This window comes from Epargyreus clarus, unplaced genomic scaffold (assembly GCF_041222505.1).
Source record: "Epargyreus clarus isolate Ecla_fem2 unplaced genomic scaffold, WU_Ecla_fem_2.2 ptg000029l, whole genome shotgun sequence".
Taxonomy (NCBI): Eukaryota; Metazoa; Arthropoda; class Insecta; order Lepidoptera; family Hesperiidae; genus Epargyreus; species Epargyreus clarus.
In genome coordinates this window covers 10,547,763-10,562,009 of record NW_027332235.1, presented here as the reverse complement: position 1 = coordinate 10,562,009, position 14,247 = coordinate 10,547,763, and the positions used below count along the sequence as shown (strand labels likewise).

At 35.4% G+C, this 14,247-nt stretch overlaps 2 protein-coding genes across 2 annotated transcripts; both read left to right on the top strand.

Annotated features, from left to right (window-relative positions):
- Positions 1-5,945: 5,945 nt before the first annotated feature.
- On the top strand, positions 5,946-7,434 carry LOC140754254 (uncharacterized). Its single transcript, XM_073089218.1, has one exon. It carries the CDS (start codon positions 6,017-6,019, stop codon positions 6,470-6,472), a length of 456 nt encoding a protein of 151 aa, XP_072945319.1. The 5' UTR covers positions 5,946-6,016; the 3' UTR covers positions 6,473-7,434.
- A 2,299-nt stretch (positions 7,435-9,733) lies between these two features.
- Positions 9,734-11,038, top strand: Obp2 (odorant-binding protein 2). Its single transcript, XM_073089317.1, has one exon. The coding sequence runs from the start codon at positions 9,937-9,939 to the stop codon at positions 10,516-10,518; it is 582 nt and encodes a 193-aa protein (XP_072945418.1). The 5' UTR covers positions 9,734-9,936; the 3' UTR covers positions 10,519-11,038.
- The last annotated feature ends 3,209 nt before the right edge of the window (positions 11,039-14,247 follow it).

The following is a 14,247-nucleotide window of genomic DNA, read 5'->3' as shown; positions in this document are numbered from 1 at the left end:
ATCTTTAAAACTTCTGGCGCATATTTAAGTAAAGTAGTCTTCAAAATCACGTTATATATTTTATGCCTTCAAAAATCGAAAATAACTTAAAGTCAAGTGATACAAAAGAGCTTGTAATTAATGTTTGAATTTCATGATATTGTAAGAAAATTGCAAAAAGGAAATAAGTTTATCGCACCATTGGCATAATTAGGATGTTTTCTCCTCATTGTCACAAAATAGCCCGTATACACATAAAAAAACTAGAAAAATAAACACTGTTTTTATTATGTATACTGAGCTAGCAACTCACACATCGAGTAATGAAATTTAAAAATAAGATAGTGCAATTTCATTTAGTAACTGTAATACAAGTTGAAAGTCTTGTAAACCTTGGAACCACCAAATAAATCATTTTATTAGCGTATCGACAGTTCCAAGTTCCTACAAAATGTAGCTTTCGAACCACTTTCTAAAGCCACTAGCCCACTATCGTCCTTTTTCGAGTACATAGCAATAATTCTCGGTACAACTTGTAACAGCATGAAAGCCATTAACTTTCGTTTTGACAAATTCACCGTTTAGGTATGTGTCTGACTGTACCAAAATGAGTTTAAAGATGCAGCGTATGTTTTATATAATAAACTCCACTTGTTTGAAATCTTTTCCATGTTATAAAACTACAAGATAGATAAACTACTATAGACAAGTATAAGTAGAACATAATTATTATAATTGAGAACAAGCGTGGCAAGCGGTCACCATTCACAGTGGTTTCTGGGTTCGATCCCCGTCCAGCCAGAAAGCTAAATGATGAATATAGAATTATGTTCTGTTAATGTGGTTCGAATCCAACGGAAGGCCCATTTCTGCCTAATGACAGCAATGTTAAGCGCTGCTGTGTTCTGGTCTAATGGTTGTGGTAGGGGAGGCACCTGTGGTCGATTTCAGGTAGGAATTTAATCTTATCAGAGGTTGATTACAAATGTCCATGGGCTGCAGTAGCCACTTCCATAAAATTGCAAGTTCGCTTGCTACGTCTATATTGTAAAAAAGCTACTTAGCGGAAGCTATAAATTCGCTCGCGACGAGACAACTATAATTTAGCTGGAGAAAGTCTAGATCGCATTATCGTAACAAAGGAGTTTGGGAACTAAATAAAATCACTAATATAACGAACCATTCGCGGTGGCTGATGAATGTAATGATAATTTCCATTGTCGATCCACGGTTCCATTGGCCTTAATTAACCTGAGCTAATCGGGTGATTATTTTACTTTCAGTGTTCAAATATTTTTATTTAGGATTACCAGTTTGCATTTTTAAAATATGTCTTCGTGACTATTTGTGTAAACCCTAAATCGTAGGATAAGTTTACTTAACTTCATTTAAATGTCAGTCACATATACCCCCGAGGACTAAGGACGAATAGTGTACCTACTTTTGTTATATTGCTTGCAACACCCTTCGAAGAAGTACCTAAAAGGTACGTAGATGAATGATGAATTGTTAACAGCAGAAAGTAGCGTTAGCAATTTGCACGAAAATCGAAGTTTCAGACACTACGTATGTATATTCGGATTCGTTACAGATTTATATTTCCGACTGTCTGCACTTAATTAGCTTAAATCATTTTCCTGCTAAATCCTATTCTGTATGGCTTTAAGCCTGTCGAAAAAATGTACTAATCACGAATTACGTAAGTATATTATCTTACTGTATCTTATTTACCAAATAAAGGTACTTAAGTTAATGAAACTTGGCTTTTCTGGGAAGTAGTTTAAGAATAGGCTTTCCACGAAGACGGAAGTTTGCAAGAAAAATATTAATTAAAACCTCACCTCCGTCAACATTTTCCATACGTCTCTAGAGTCACAAGCAAGACCGCTAGGTCAAGTGGCGTTCCATTTAACCGTTCTACATTCCTCGTCAAAAGAGTACTTAGTCTTCGTGAAAAGAATTTTTTTATAACATTTTCACGCTCTTACTTAAGCTTACGTAAATGTGGCCTTAATTATATAGTTCTTTACTTATTTCCTTAAAAACTTCTAATCAAAGTAATGTTTGTTTTGACGATGAAGATGACATATTTACTAAATAATTCAAACATAGATAAGTAACATTTAAATTACATTATTTCAAATTAGCCTGCTGTCCACTTTATTGTGATTCGTGAGTGGTCACTACCCTGAATAGACATTTCTGTAACCGACTTAAATAATAAAGATAAGTTATATTGAAGTAGGTCTCAGATGTATTCCAACTTTTAAGAATAAGTTTATTTTTATAATATAGATGTAGCAGACTACCATGCAATCCACCTGCACCTGCTTACCACACCCTTTAAACCAGGACATAGCGCAGGTGTGATGGTGATGCTGCCAAAGACGAATTACAACGGGTTCAAACTTCAAAGTTTTTTATGTAAGTTGGAATGTCTCGAAAAGTGAATGCATTATGTACTTTAATTGTTAGACTCATAAAACTAAAATACAGGAGATACCTACTTCGCTACACTGCTGCTGTAAAGTAGAAATTTAGAAACAGACTTAAATGCAGTGGTGTTGCTGCAAGCGTACTTTTTCAACCATATAGGTAAGTCCAATTACTCTTGTATATTACTAAGCTGAACATGTATATAATAATACTCTATGCTAAGCTGGACATCTAACCCGGAATCTACGTAATAAACCGGCATATGTCCATTGTTAAAGCAACCCGTTTACAAAGTAACATGAAACTATTGTACCTACGAGTATGTAGGCAGAAAAGTCGCTTTGTCGCGTAATGTTATACGATATTATTATGCGACACCCAGGTTTCCACTATCCACTACAGCCTTAGCGCTTGTTCACATCATCTAACGAATTAATAAATCCCTTTTAATACTTAAATAGAATCAATTTATTGCAGTGTTTGTATCTTAAAATAACTTAATTTCTAAGATTTCTTTATGAATTCTAATTTGATTGAAGTAACAAATGATGGTATCTGTATTCGACTTCTTACAGAACAGGAGCTCTATCTGAAACCCATCACTCCCACTGAGGACACACTGAGATGAGGGGACCCTCATGGACTCAAGACCTCATGTACATAAGTCAATCCACATAACCCTTCTACTCATCATCATCATTATTATCAACCCATTGCTGTCCCATTGCTGGGCACGGGTCTCCTCTTAGAGTGAGAAGGATTAGGCCATAGTCCACTGCGCTGGCCAAGTGCGTATTGGTAGACTTCACATACCTTTAAGTTTTTTTTTTTTTATATAAATCTCTCAGGTATGCAGGTTTCCTCCCGATGTTTTCCTTCACCGTTTGAGCAAGTGATAATTAATTTCTAAAACGCACATAAATTTGGAAATCAGAGGTGCGTGCCTGGGATTTGAACCTCGGATCTCTCGATTGAGAGGCCGCGTTTCTTAACCACTAGGCTATCACTGCTAGCCTAGTACTGAAACCAGGAAATAGTTCACGATAAAAATATGTGTGGCGGTGGCATTTCCCTAGTCGAACTTTAGTCTATCCACCTTTCACGACATCACATAAAATAAAATAAGCCCTTATGTATTCGCGTCGTAGAATGTAATGTATGTTGATATGTACGTAATTATGCCTACGAACCTGTATTTAAGTACTTTGTGTTATTCTGTATAATGGTAACACAAGTACGAATTATTACAATCTCGGTTGTCCCAAACGGCTGAAATGAAAACAGCTTAATTCGTGATCTGACTTTTGAAAAGTATCAGCTTAAACGTTAAAGACTCTAATCCCTTTTCGATATCTTATAAATAGCTATGTAAATACGTAACATCTATCCATAAATTAATGACAGGCTGTTTATCATATCACATTCAAAAGTAGGTACGGCGCCACTTGTGCGGTACAGTTGATTTTATAAAAAATCTTTTCGGAACCCCTTGTGGTTCAACTCGGGAGGCACCACCGCCACACCTTTTTTTTCTTATAATATAGGAATAGAAGACGAGCATGCAGTCCATCTGATGGTAAGTGGCTACTACCGCTGATGGACACCTGTAATCAACCCCAGATAGGATTAGATATTCCTACCTGAAGTCGACCACAGATGCGCCGCTAGACTAAGCTAGAACGCCTGGGAAAAGTACGTCTCCCTTACCACACCCTTCAAAACACAGCAGCGCCTAACACTGCTGTTATAAGACAGAAATAAAGCTTAAAACACCTATTTCTTCTTTATAATAACAGTGTTAAGCGTTGCTGAGTTGTGGTTTGAAGAGTATGGCATGGTATATGTTATCCGAGGCGTTTCAATTCATTCCTCAGGAATAGCAACGTTTATGCTACACTTTTTAGGTAAGAGTCTAATCTTATCGAAGGATGATTATATAAATGTCCATGGGCGGCAGAGGCCACTTGCCACTTGACATCAGGTGGACCGCATGTTTATTTGCCCGTCAGATTATAAAATGATCTTACAGAGGCTGTACATACACACATAACCATTCACGCACACCAGTTATATGTAGATAAATACCGTGACATTGTTTTCACACTAGAGGTTAATTAATAAACTTGTTCTAAAGATATTTTATAGGTTGCTCTGTAATCAAAATAAAAAGAGGTGTTCATTAAATTTGTATATTTTTTCTTCTATTTTAATACATATAAGTACAACGCAAACTGTTACAGAGTTTTAAAGAAGAAATTATCGAAATAAATTTAGCGACGTAACTCGTTATATTACTTTTCAAATGTCTATTGTATTTATTGTCATTATAACAATTATTAGTATCGTCGCTTTGTTAATGAAGACATTGGCGTAGCTATCTTTATTTAGGTGGATCCTAAAGATTTGTTTGTTTTCTCATCCTCAGTCTATGCTATTCTGTGACCTGTGAGATATAAAAGTGGTAGAACCCCTCATGGTTCTACTTCGGACGCGTCTCCACACCTTTCTTGTCTATCAATTCAAATCAAACAAATTCAACTTGAAACCCTTCAATTCAAATTCAACTTGAAACCCTGAGAGGCAAAAAATATTAATAGGACTTTTTGTCGACTCCAGAGACTATCCATAATGACATTTTTGCCGATATAAGTATAACTACATAGGGAGTGGCAGATTTCATTTATCGGCCAAATCGCAAATCCCCGTTATGCCGCTGCTTACTTCAGCTTAGTTTTCATGAATATTAAAAAAATAAGATAACAACGCCAGATTGCGTAGACGCCTACAGGTACTACCTACGCTTGTATTTGCAGTCAGTTGCAGATGTCCATACGCGGCAGTGATTTAATATAAGGGCTACATGATCCTTTGCATTTCTAGTAGGTTTATAAAATAACATTGTAACTTTTTACATAGATCCGAATTATGATCTAACTTAGCATGTTAGCAATTTTTCACGAGGTAGCTTTTATTAACGAACCGTGCAAAATTTGCTATGCAAAAACCTTTTTCAGGTTAAGATACTTGCTCATCCACTGACCTTTGTCTAACATGTTAGTTTGCAGACACACCAAAAGGTCAGGGAAACCTGTTCAGTCTAGATATTAGCCCTCTATGTAATTGTGTAACACGACTAAAAAAGCGTAGTAATAACTAAACATGTTCGTCTCAAAATATGCTGATAATCTTATTATAACACAAAAAGTTCTTGTAATAATTATTCTCAGGAATTGCATCGCAATTCTATAATAAGTACGGTTTAAAAGTACTAATAATAAATAAAAAATCACTCGCATCAAAAAAAGTTCGTCTGCAAAACAAATCTTTCTTTGCCAACGTAAAGTGAACGTAGGTAGCATTTATATTTCGCGGGGCTCTTTTCCGAACCAGCGGGCAAGCCTTCGCGCACAAGTGAATGCAACCGACGGTCGTTAATACCCGAGAGGCCTTCGGATCTCTTCGGAAAAGGTTACAAGTGTGTAGAGTCTGTACGTATTACGTGATGCTATGTATGTGTAAGTCTGGGCCGGTGGAATGAAATAACTTCAGTTCGTTTCAGACCGCGGCTGTCGAAGGTTGGGTCGCGCTTACATGCAGTCTGATGATATGTGCTCCGTGTAACCAAAACAGTGAAATGCCGACAGACATCATGTCAGCGTGCCGCTCTGAGCACTTCGTACCGGGTTTCAGCAAAAAGACTTGCGATGCGGAAGTGAAATCTGGGTTTCTGGTGCTCTTGGGCCCGGGCGGGATCCGGCAGGACGTGCGGGTCGTCGTGTACAGGACATCATTGGAACACTTCGCGGTGATGTATCCTCGGAAGCGGCTGTCGAAGCCGCTGGGAGTCGTCAACTTAAGAAACACGACAACGGAGCGGGTGGACGCGAGCTGCGGGTTCTTTGTGAGACAGAAGGATTACGATAACGCCGTGTCCGCAAAGTTTTTGTGTTCGGAGCGAGACATCGACGCCTGGCTGTCTGCGTTCTCCCACAGGACGTGCGGGCAGGCGCCGCACGCCGCCAGCTTGCCGGTGCTCGTAGAAGCGGAAGAGAGCTAAGCCGTCGGGCCGACGTAATTGGTTCTAGTGTACCCTCGGTGCGCGTTTGCGTGATGCGATACGCCGAAACGAGGTTATATTTGTTTTGCAATGGGATGCGAAAAGTGAAAGCTTAAGTTTTTTGCGAGCGCACGAAAGCGGTCTCTTTAATCATTATTACGCCTACATACCTACCCGGGCTTGCAAATTAATGTGCTCGACTGGTTTAGCAGGATTGAGTGGTAATCGCGACATTTTTGTATGTTATTGTATACCTTCTGTACGACATAGGTAATTTGAAGTCTGTATTTAAAGGTTTAAGACTTAACTATCTAGTTACTTAGCTCTTAATTCTTTATATTACTCTGTTAATACTTTTTATATAGGTACCACTACTACATGTTGAAGAAGGTGGTTGTACGAGTTAATACTCGTAATTTAAATACCAGTCAATGAATATTTTCAGTAGAATTTTGTGGGAGTAATCGAAGTTTTCAGTCGGTATTTACGGTCGTAGGATAGTAGGCATTTGAATTTTCTAGTAAGGTCTATCACCCCAGCGGGCGGGCATCAGCCTCCTCTGGGGTGGACACATTCCACCCGGCTACCCCCCTAATTACGACAATGGTTATAATAATGTTTACGATATTTTAGACACACTAAAATGGTGCCTGTCAGTGTAATTATGTACGTGACTTCATGAGAAACCAACCAAAATATTGTGGTAAAATTTTGATAATGAAAGGATGCTGGACGATAAGTATCTGTGTAGATGGCGCTGCGATACTAATGTTTATGTCGTTTTAAATCTGTCAATACTACAATTTACAATGACATAAAGATCGAGATTACAAGAAGCGCTCCTAATAGCAATTCCTTTCCCATTCTTTCTTTGTTTTATATATTATGTAATTTTAAAGCACCAAGTAGAATATTGGTTGTGTGTTGGTACTTTTGATAAAAATAAATAAATATGGAATATACCTATTGCCTTATCTAGGATATATATGTCAATGTGTGACAAATGTGTAGAAACACAGAACTGTAGGTCTGTGTGTAGAACAAGGTACTGTATTTTAAGGAAAACAAATCACGCACATTTCAATACTTTGTGTGTAAAAACGGTGTAAGTCTCTAATACAGTGCCAATATTTAATTTGTAAAAATTAAATGAATGAAAATTTAACCGTTTATATCGCGGTGACAGAAATACAATTGTAACATTCAAAAATAATAATTTATAACAGAATTTTAAAGTAAAATGTTCGATATTTGAAGGTTAAAACGAAGATTTCAGTCGTCGTTCTCTTGTTGGGCCAGTTATTTTTACCGTGTTTTTGTTGTAAATACAGAGAGCTGATGTGCAGGGTTCAGGCATCGATTCCTGGTATCCTCGGGTACTATTAGTAGGTACTATAAGTAGGTATAGAAAGCGTTTGAATTTACCTATTTTATTGTCTAAATACTCACTTGTAATTTATAAGCTTCATTATTTTGCCTTTCAAATGAAATAATTCGTAGGAAACCGTAAGCAAGTGCATTGAACCGGTGTTGAAAAACTAGGTGTTTATTTATAGCTATTTAAAAGAAAACAATAATTATGTAACCCTGATGCATTGTTACCCCTTTGACTGTTAGTATCGTAAAAAAATATGGATGACTGTAATCGGGATTAAAGCTTGCTGTGGTTTGAAGAGTGTGTTAAGCCTATATTCCCCAATCTACCATTAAGCTTAATGTGCCTTAACTTAACAACAGATTAATAACCAGCGACATAGCCTGGACTCCAATTTGAACTTTTTAATCATATTACAGCGGTGTTTGCTTTGAGGAATTATTTGACTTTGATAATATTTCTACCTAATAACAGCAGTGTTAGGCGCTGCTCTGTTCCGGTTTGAAGGGCGTGGTAAGGGAGACAGACTTTTCCGAGGCGTTCCAGGTAGCGGCGCATCTGTGGCCGACTTCAGGTAGGAATATCTAATCCTATCTGGGGTTGATTACAGATGTCCATGGGCGGCAGTAGCCACTTACCATCAGGTGGACTGCATGCTCGACTTCTACTCTTATATTATAAAAAAAAAGCCAAAAAAAGTTCTTCACGGCCGGCGATGCGTTGGCAACTCCTCTGGTGTTCCAAATGTCCAAAGGAGACGGTAATTGCTTTCTATCAGGTAGCCCGTCTGTGTTAACAAAAAACTTTTGGTACTCTTCAGTCAAAATAAACATGAAAATGCCTATCTACGTGAAATGAAACGTTACGTTGTGCTACTAGTGTTTTGAAACCAAATTGTGTTATGGTAATTAATAATTTTAAAGGTTTCTTGCACCGAAGCAGTACCCATTTATGACATGTCTACCAGTTTTCAATAATAACCAGACTACCTATTTGCTTTTTTATTCTGCCAAAAACGGGTATTCAATGTCATTAAGGTTATGTTTTCGTACACATCTAAAATACTGGTACAATTAGAGCACAAAACATTGTTTTAGGATTTTTCAATGATTTTATTCTTGTTATGGAAGCCGGTTTAAAAAATGTACCTATCAAATATTTAATTCTATTTTTTAACCGACTTCAAAAATGAGGTGGTTATCAATTCGGCCGGTATCTTTTTTTTTTGTCTTACTCTATTTATACCAGTATGTAGATCGCTCTACCTAACAATAATCAAAGTTGGATACGGCTAGCCATTTATTTATCTAATTGGTGAATTTAAATTTATTTCGGTTTTATTCTGGGTGATTCGATCGACGTCACAAAGAATCATAGATAGATCTATTATTTCAGTTGTATGTTCATTTATTACCTTAAATCTACCTAAGGTTGTTTAATTCCGATCCTTTCATCTTGGATCCGGTCATATTAAATTTATCGCAATCTATCAATCCAATTAAATTCTAAGTATTATTACGATGATTTATATACGTTTTTATAATAAGGAAGCTTGTTTATGTACAATACAATGATGTTATAATAAATAAAATGTGGTCATTAGTTTTTCTATTTGTAAATTGATAGAGAACTGTAATGTGATATATCAACATGTGATTGTATTATAAAATAACGTAACTCTTGTGTAATGAATACATACTTACGATATGATAACGTTTTTTTTAATTTATATCATCAATCATCATTCATAATAAAAAAATATGTATAAATAAATCCTTAGTAAAGTTATTTTTTCAAAATCAATTGACTATTTGGTAGATGCTTTATTCAATTAGACGGCGAATATCATTCTCATTGTTACTTCTACTGCATAAAGAAATAAAAACTACGACTTATAAAACAGTGCGCAGTTAAATTGATTTAGATTTTGGTTGCGCTGTTACTTTATTCTCGATTTTGCAAGAACACGTCATACGTCCAAGTTGTGTTAACGACCAATTAGAACACCTTGATATCAATTTGAGCAATAGTAACACATTATAACGCTTAGCAGAGCAGAACGACTGCCGTTACGGACGTGTAATACAAAATGCCGTTATTGAATTTCGTCACGATAACGTTACATGTCATAGCGTTAACGTTTTATCTCGTTGTGTCATTCAAACCGCTTAGCAAGGACGAACAGATGGATCGCTATCAAAAAATGAACGAGGAAGTCGAGCCGTTCCGAAAAAACTTGACCGAATGTGCGCGCCAAGTCAAAGCATCTATGGTAGATGTTGAAAACTTCTTAAAAAGAGTGCCACAGACAACCTCACAAGGGAAATGCTTCGTCGCTTGCATCCTCAAGCGAAACAATATAATAAAAAACAATAAAGTCGTTGGAGAAAATCTTATAGAAGCGAATAGAGCTGTTTATGGAGACGACAGTGAGGTGATGACGCGTTTGACCAAAGCTATAGTGGAATGCACTCGTGTAATAGAAGGAATCTTTGAAATCTGTGAATACGCTTCCGTCTTCAACGATTGCATGCATATGAAGATGGAACATATTCTGGATAAAGTGACGATGGAGAGAAGGATGGAGGCACTGGGTCAGATGACATCCGATCCAGATCAGTGGACGGATGAGGAAGATGAAATTTTGAAATTAGTTAAAGATGAACTCTAATATTTCTATTCATTTTACATTTATTGAAATAATAGGTTCTGTGTGATGTTGCCTTATTGTTAGGATAGTGGGTTATAAGTTTGTATACTACTATTTGACATGACTAATTTATTTAAGTAATGATTAATTGAGACAAATTAGAATAAAAAAATATAATTGTTATTCAAAGTTAACCTTTTTTATCATATGGCTGTTGCAAGTCTAAATATAAAAAAGAATTAGTCAAAAACAAATCTTTATCTATTTGTTAATCAGTAAATATATAAAGATATAATGTTATTTTATTTTATTTGTATGTACTTATAGTTATAATATTACTTATTAGGAAAAATTATATATACAAAATCCTATAGCTATAAGTTGAAAAATAATGGAGTTATGATAGGGGAAAGAATACGCTGAAACGTTTCGTCTAATTTACAGGCTACATTACATATAGGCTACGTTCGCAAAGACATGACATAATATTTAGGTAGAACCCGTTCTGGTTCGACTCCGGCACCACCACCGCCCCTTCTATTTCTGCTTCAAAACTGCAGTGTTAAGCGATGCTGTGTTCCGTTTTAATGCGTGTGGTAAGGGAAATATACTTTTCCGAGGCGTTTCAGCTTAGTTCTCAGGGGTAGCGACGCATCTGTGGTCGACCTCAGGTAAGAATATCTAATCCTATCTGGGGTTTATTACAGATGTCCATGGGCGGCAGTAGTCACTTACCATTCGGTGAACTGCAAGCTCGTCTACTACTCCTAAATTATATAAAAAGGTAACCGATGGCGTTAAAACGATTACGGTTTTACGAACTTTTCTCTGAGTTTGAAATTTGGCGGTTTTCGCAAACAGCAGCTATGTTCAATTGTCTATGGTCATGTGTTGTCACTTTGTCAGCTTTATAAGCAATTTTTCAATTTCTTCCGGGATAGAAATTTTTAGTTTTTACATTAATTTACCGAAATGAAGGCTAAGAACTAGAAACCATGTTATTTGTAAATAAAATGTTAAATTCTTTACATTACTGTTTTAGATTTGTAATAATAATATAAATACTTATAAAAATAATCGTTAAAACTTTTATCTTCTTGGGTAGTTCTGGCCAAGGAGTATAGTAACCTGGTTCTGGCAACCTAAAATACGTAACAATATGATCGCCAGTGGTATTTCATAGCAGGGTGGTACATCTATTGGTTACTGTACTCTTTGTACACTGCCTTAAAAGTAAACGTCAATTTCATTTACAAGTTCATCTAGCGTGTTGATTATCCGATCCTATATAGGTTACTATATTCTTTGTAAGTAAAGTTAGCAAATGAATTACTAGATGGCAGTAACATCGTAGTCTGTCGCAAAGAACCGATTATATATTTCGCAATAATCTATTTTGATCAAATATTTTTTAGAAACAGAAATATTATTAGCAGTAATATGTATAATATATCTACTATTATAATATTAAAACGTTATGTAATATTTTCTTTTATACTCATAGTACCTTTCTTCACATTTAAATAGCAAATAATAAGATTATAAGCGTCCTTAGAACTCTATTAGTCTTCACACAGTATAAAAAATAATCAACTTTATGAAATATGAGATATAATATACGTATAAACTATTATAATTTTATTACTAAATAACAAGAAATTATTAAAGCTAAAATATATACAAATTATTTCTAATTAACAATATATACAATCAAGAGTAAAAAAGATAAAATCATAAATATAATAAACCATCTAAAATTGCCGTGTGAGGCATGGTTTATATTTATCAATTATATTTATTTATTTACATCCCTTACATATATGATGTAAATATAAATATCAAGCAGTATTAAGTATTGTTAAGGCTTGCGCACATTAGTGCGTATCGCATTGCAAAGCATCGCATTAAAAAATCCGTCTAGATATAATTGTAGTACATATTCGAAATGTGGTTGTTTGAATTTGTAAGGCTGGTCGCGATATTTCAAGAATTATTGCGCTGTGCTACGGCCCGATGCGTCTCCTAATGTGCTTTGTTTGTCCCAATTTTGCAACGATGCAATGGGACCTGCCGCGGCTAAAGTTTGCGTCAGGCTTTATAGTTTTACTTCTTTTGTGGCGTACATAGACAATATTGACCTCCGTTAGAAGTATAAGTGTTCTGTGATATTGACATTGTCTTTTTTTTTAAGACAACGTTTATTAATCTTTGTGACATATGGGCATAATATAGTAGTTTCGTGATTTGTGAGTTTTCAAGATATCAAGAAATATAAAAAAACCTGTTTGTCACAGTAATATTTAATGACGATTGTTAGAAATCATGATTTTACGTAATCATTATAGTATCAATTTGTTTCGTTGGTCTTCGTACGGCGTATCTCACTTCAATTTTTGGTTTTCATAAAAAATTTCAGCATGAGATTTTATTCTGTTGTGCTAATTTTCGGAGCATAACCTTTATGTATATAAAGTAATAACGAGAAAGTCATTGTTTACAAAGTTTTTGGTTTGGTTGGTTCGTTTTGAGCTCAAATTGTGATAATATTATGATATTCAAGTAGACAATATTATATTTTTGGTGTCATGCTTTTGGCCTTGCTATGATTCATATTTTGTCTTTATCTTCTATCATACTGTATTTAACCCTTAAATGGACGATTTTTGTTTCATGTTTGAAGAAAATATATTTGTTAAATTGACATGTATTACTGTCTAGGAAAAAGAGTAAAAAATCTAGACATGAGTTTACTATACTTTTTTTGCAATAATGTGAGTTGTTTATAAACTACATTGCATATTCATTGAGATTTTAATTAATTATGGGATTTTAATTAAGTATGGGTAAAATAACAGTGGATATTGTTTTTGGAAATGTATTTATTTATGTTTCATTATGATATTTATAAAAACAATTGCTTTTTTTCATATCACATAAAGATACACATTTTTGGCACATTTTGAATGTAAAGCCTGAACATTTTGGGAATTTGCACCTCTGCTGCTTATTCAGCCAAACTGCCCAATGACATATCTGATCCAATCTGACGTCTTTCAAAAGAATTGCTTGAGCTGGTCCTCGGAACTTCTTCATTACAAGTTCTCTTTGTATGGTGCTCCCACTGGGTCGACCACGTTTAGCGCCATTTGCAGGTAGACCCAATTTGCAGAGGGTTTCAGCAAGTTCTAGTCTGAATGTACCCAAATTGAGAAGTTGATCATTTCCTTTTATATTATTTACCTTCTTAAACATAAACCATGAATTTATAACTGCAAGGTCTAGGAAATGATAAAATAAGCGCACGGTCCACTTGCGGCTCTTCATTGTGATATGATAACGACCTATAAATGAATCTAATAAGTCCACGCCTCCCATGTGGGCATTGTACTCCTTGATGACTTTGGGGTATGGAATAGCAACTCTCTCTTTCTTCGATTTATCAAAGCGTGTGACTGTGGTTGCTGGTTCTGCTCCTACGTACCTATTATTGTGTGAATGCTATTGATAGGAAAAAGATAATTTATTTGGATATTGTCAATACTGTTTGCAGTAAATCATTATGTGCAAGAGCTAAACTATTTTATTTTTGTTTTGTTATGAGCATGAATCAGAGTATGAAATTAAAGCTTTTACTGAACAATGTGTATCTATATCAGCTAAATACTTTTGTAGAGATATGTAGATAATATACACAATAGCAATCTATACAATATATGGTTATAGTCGTGAACACGATATCAGTCTCATATA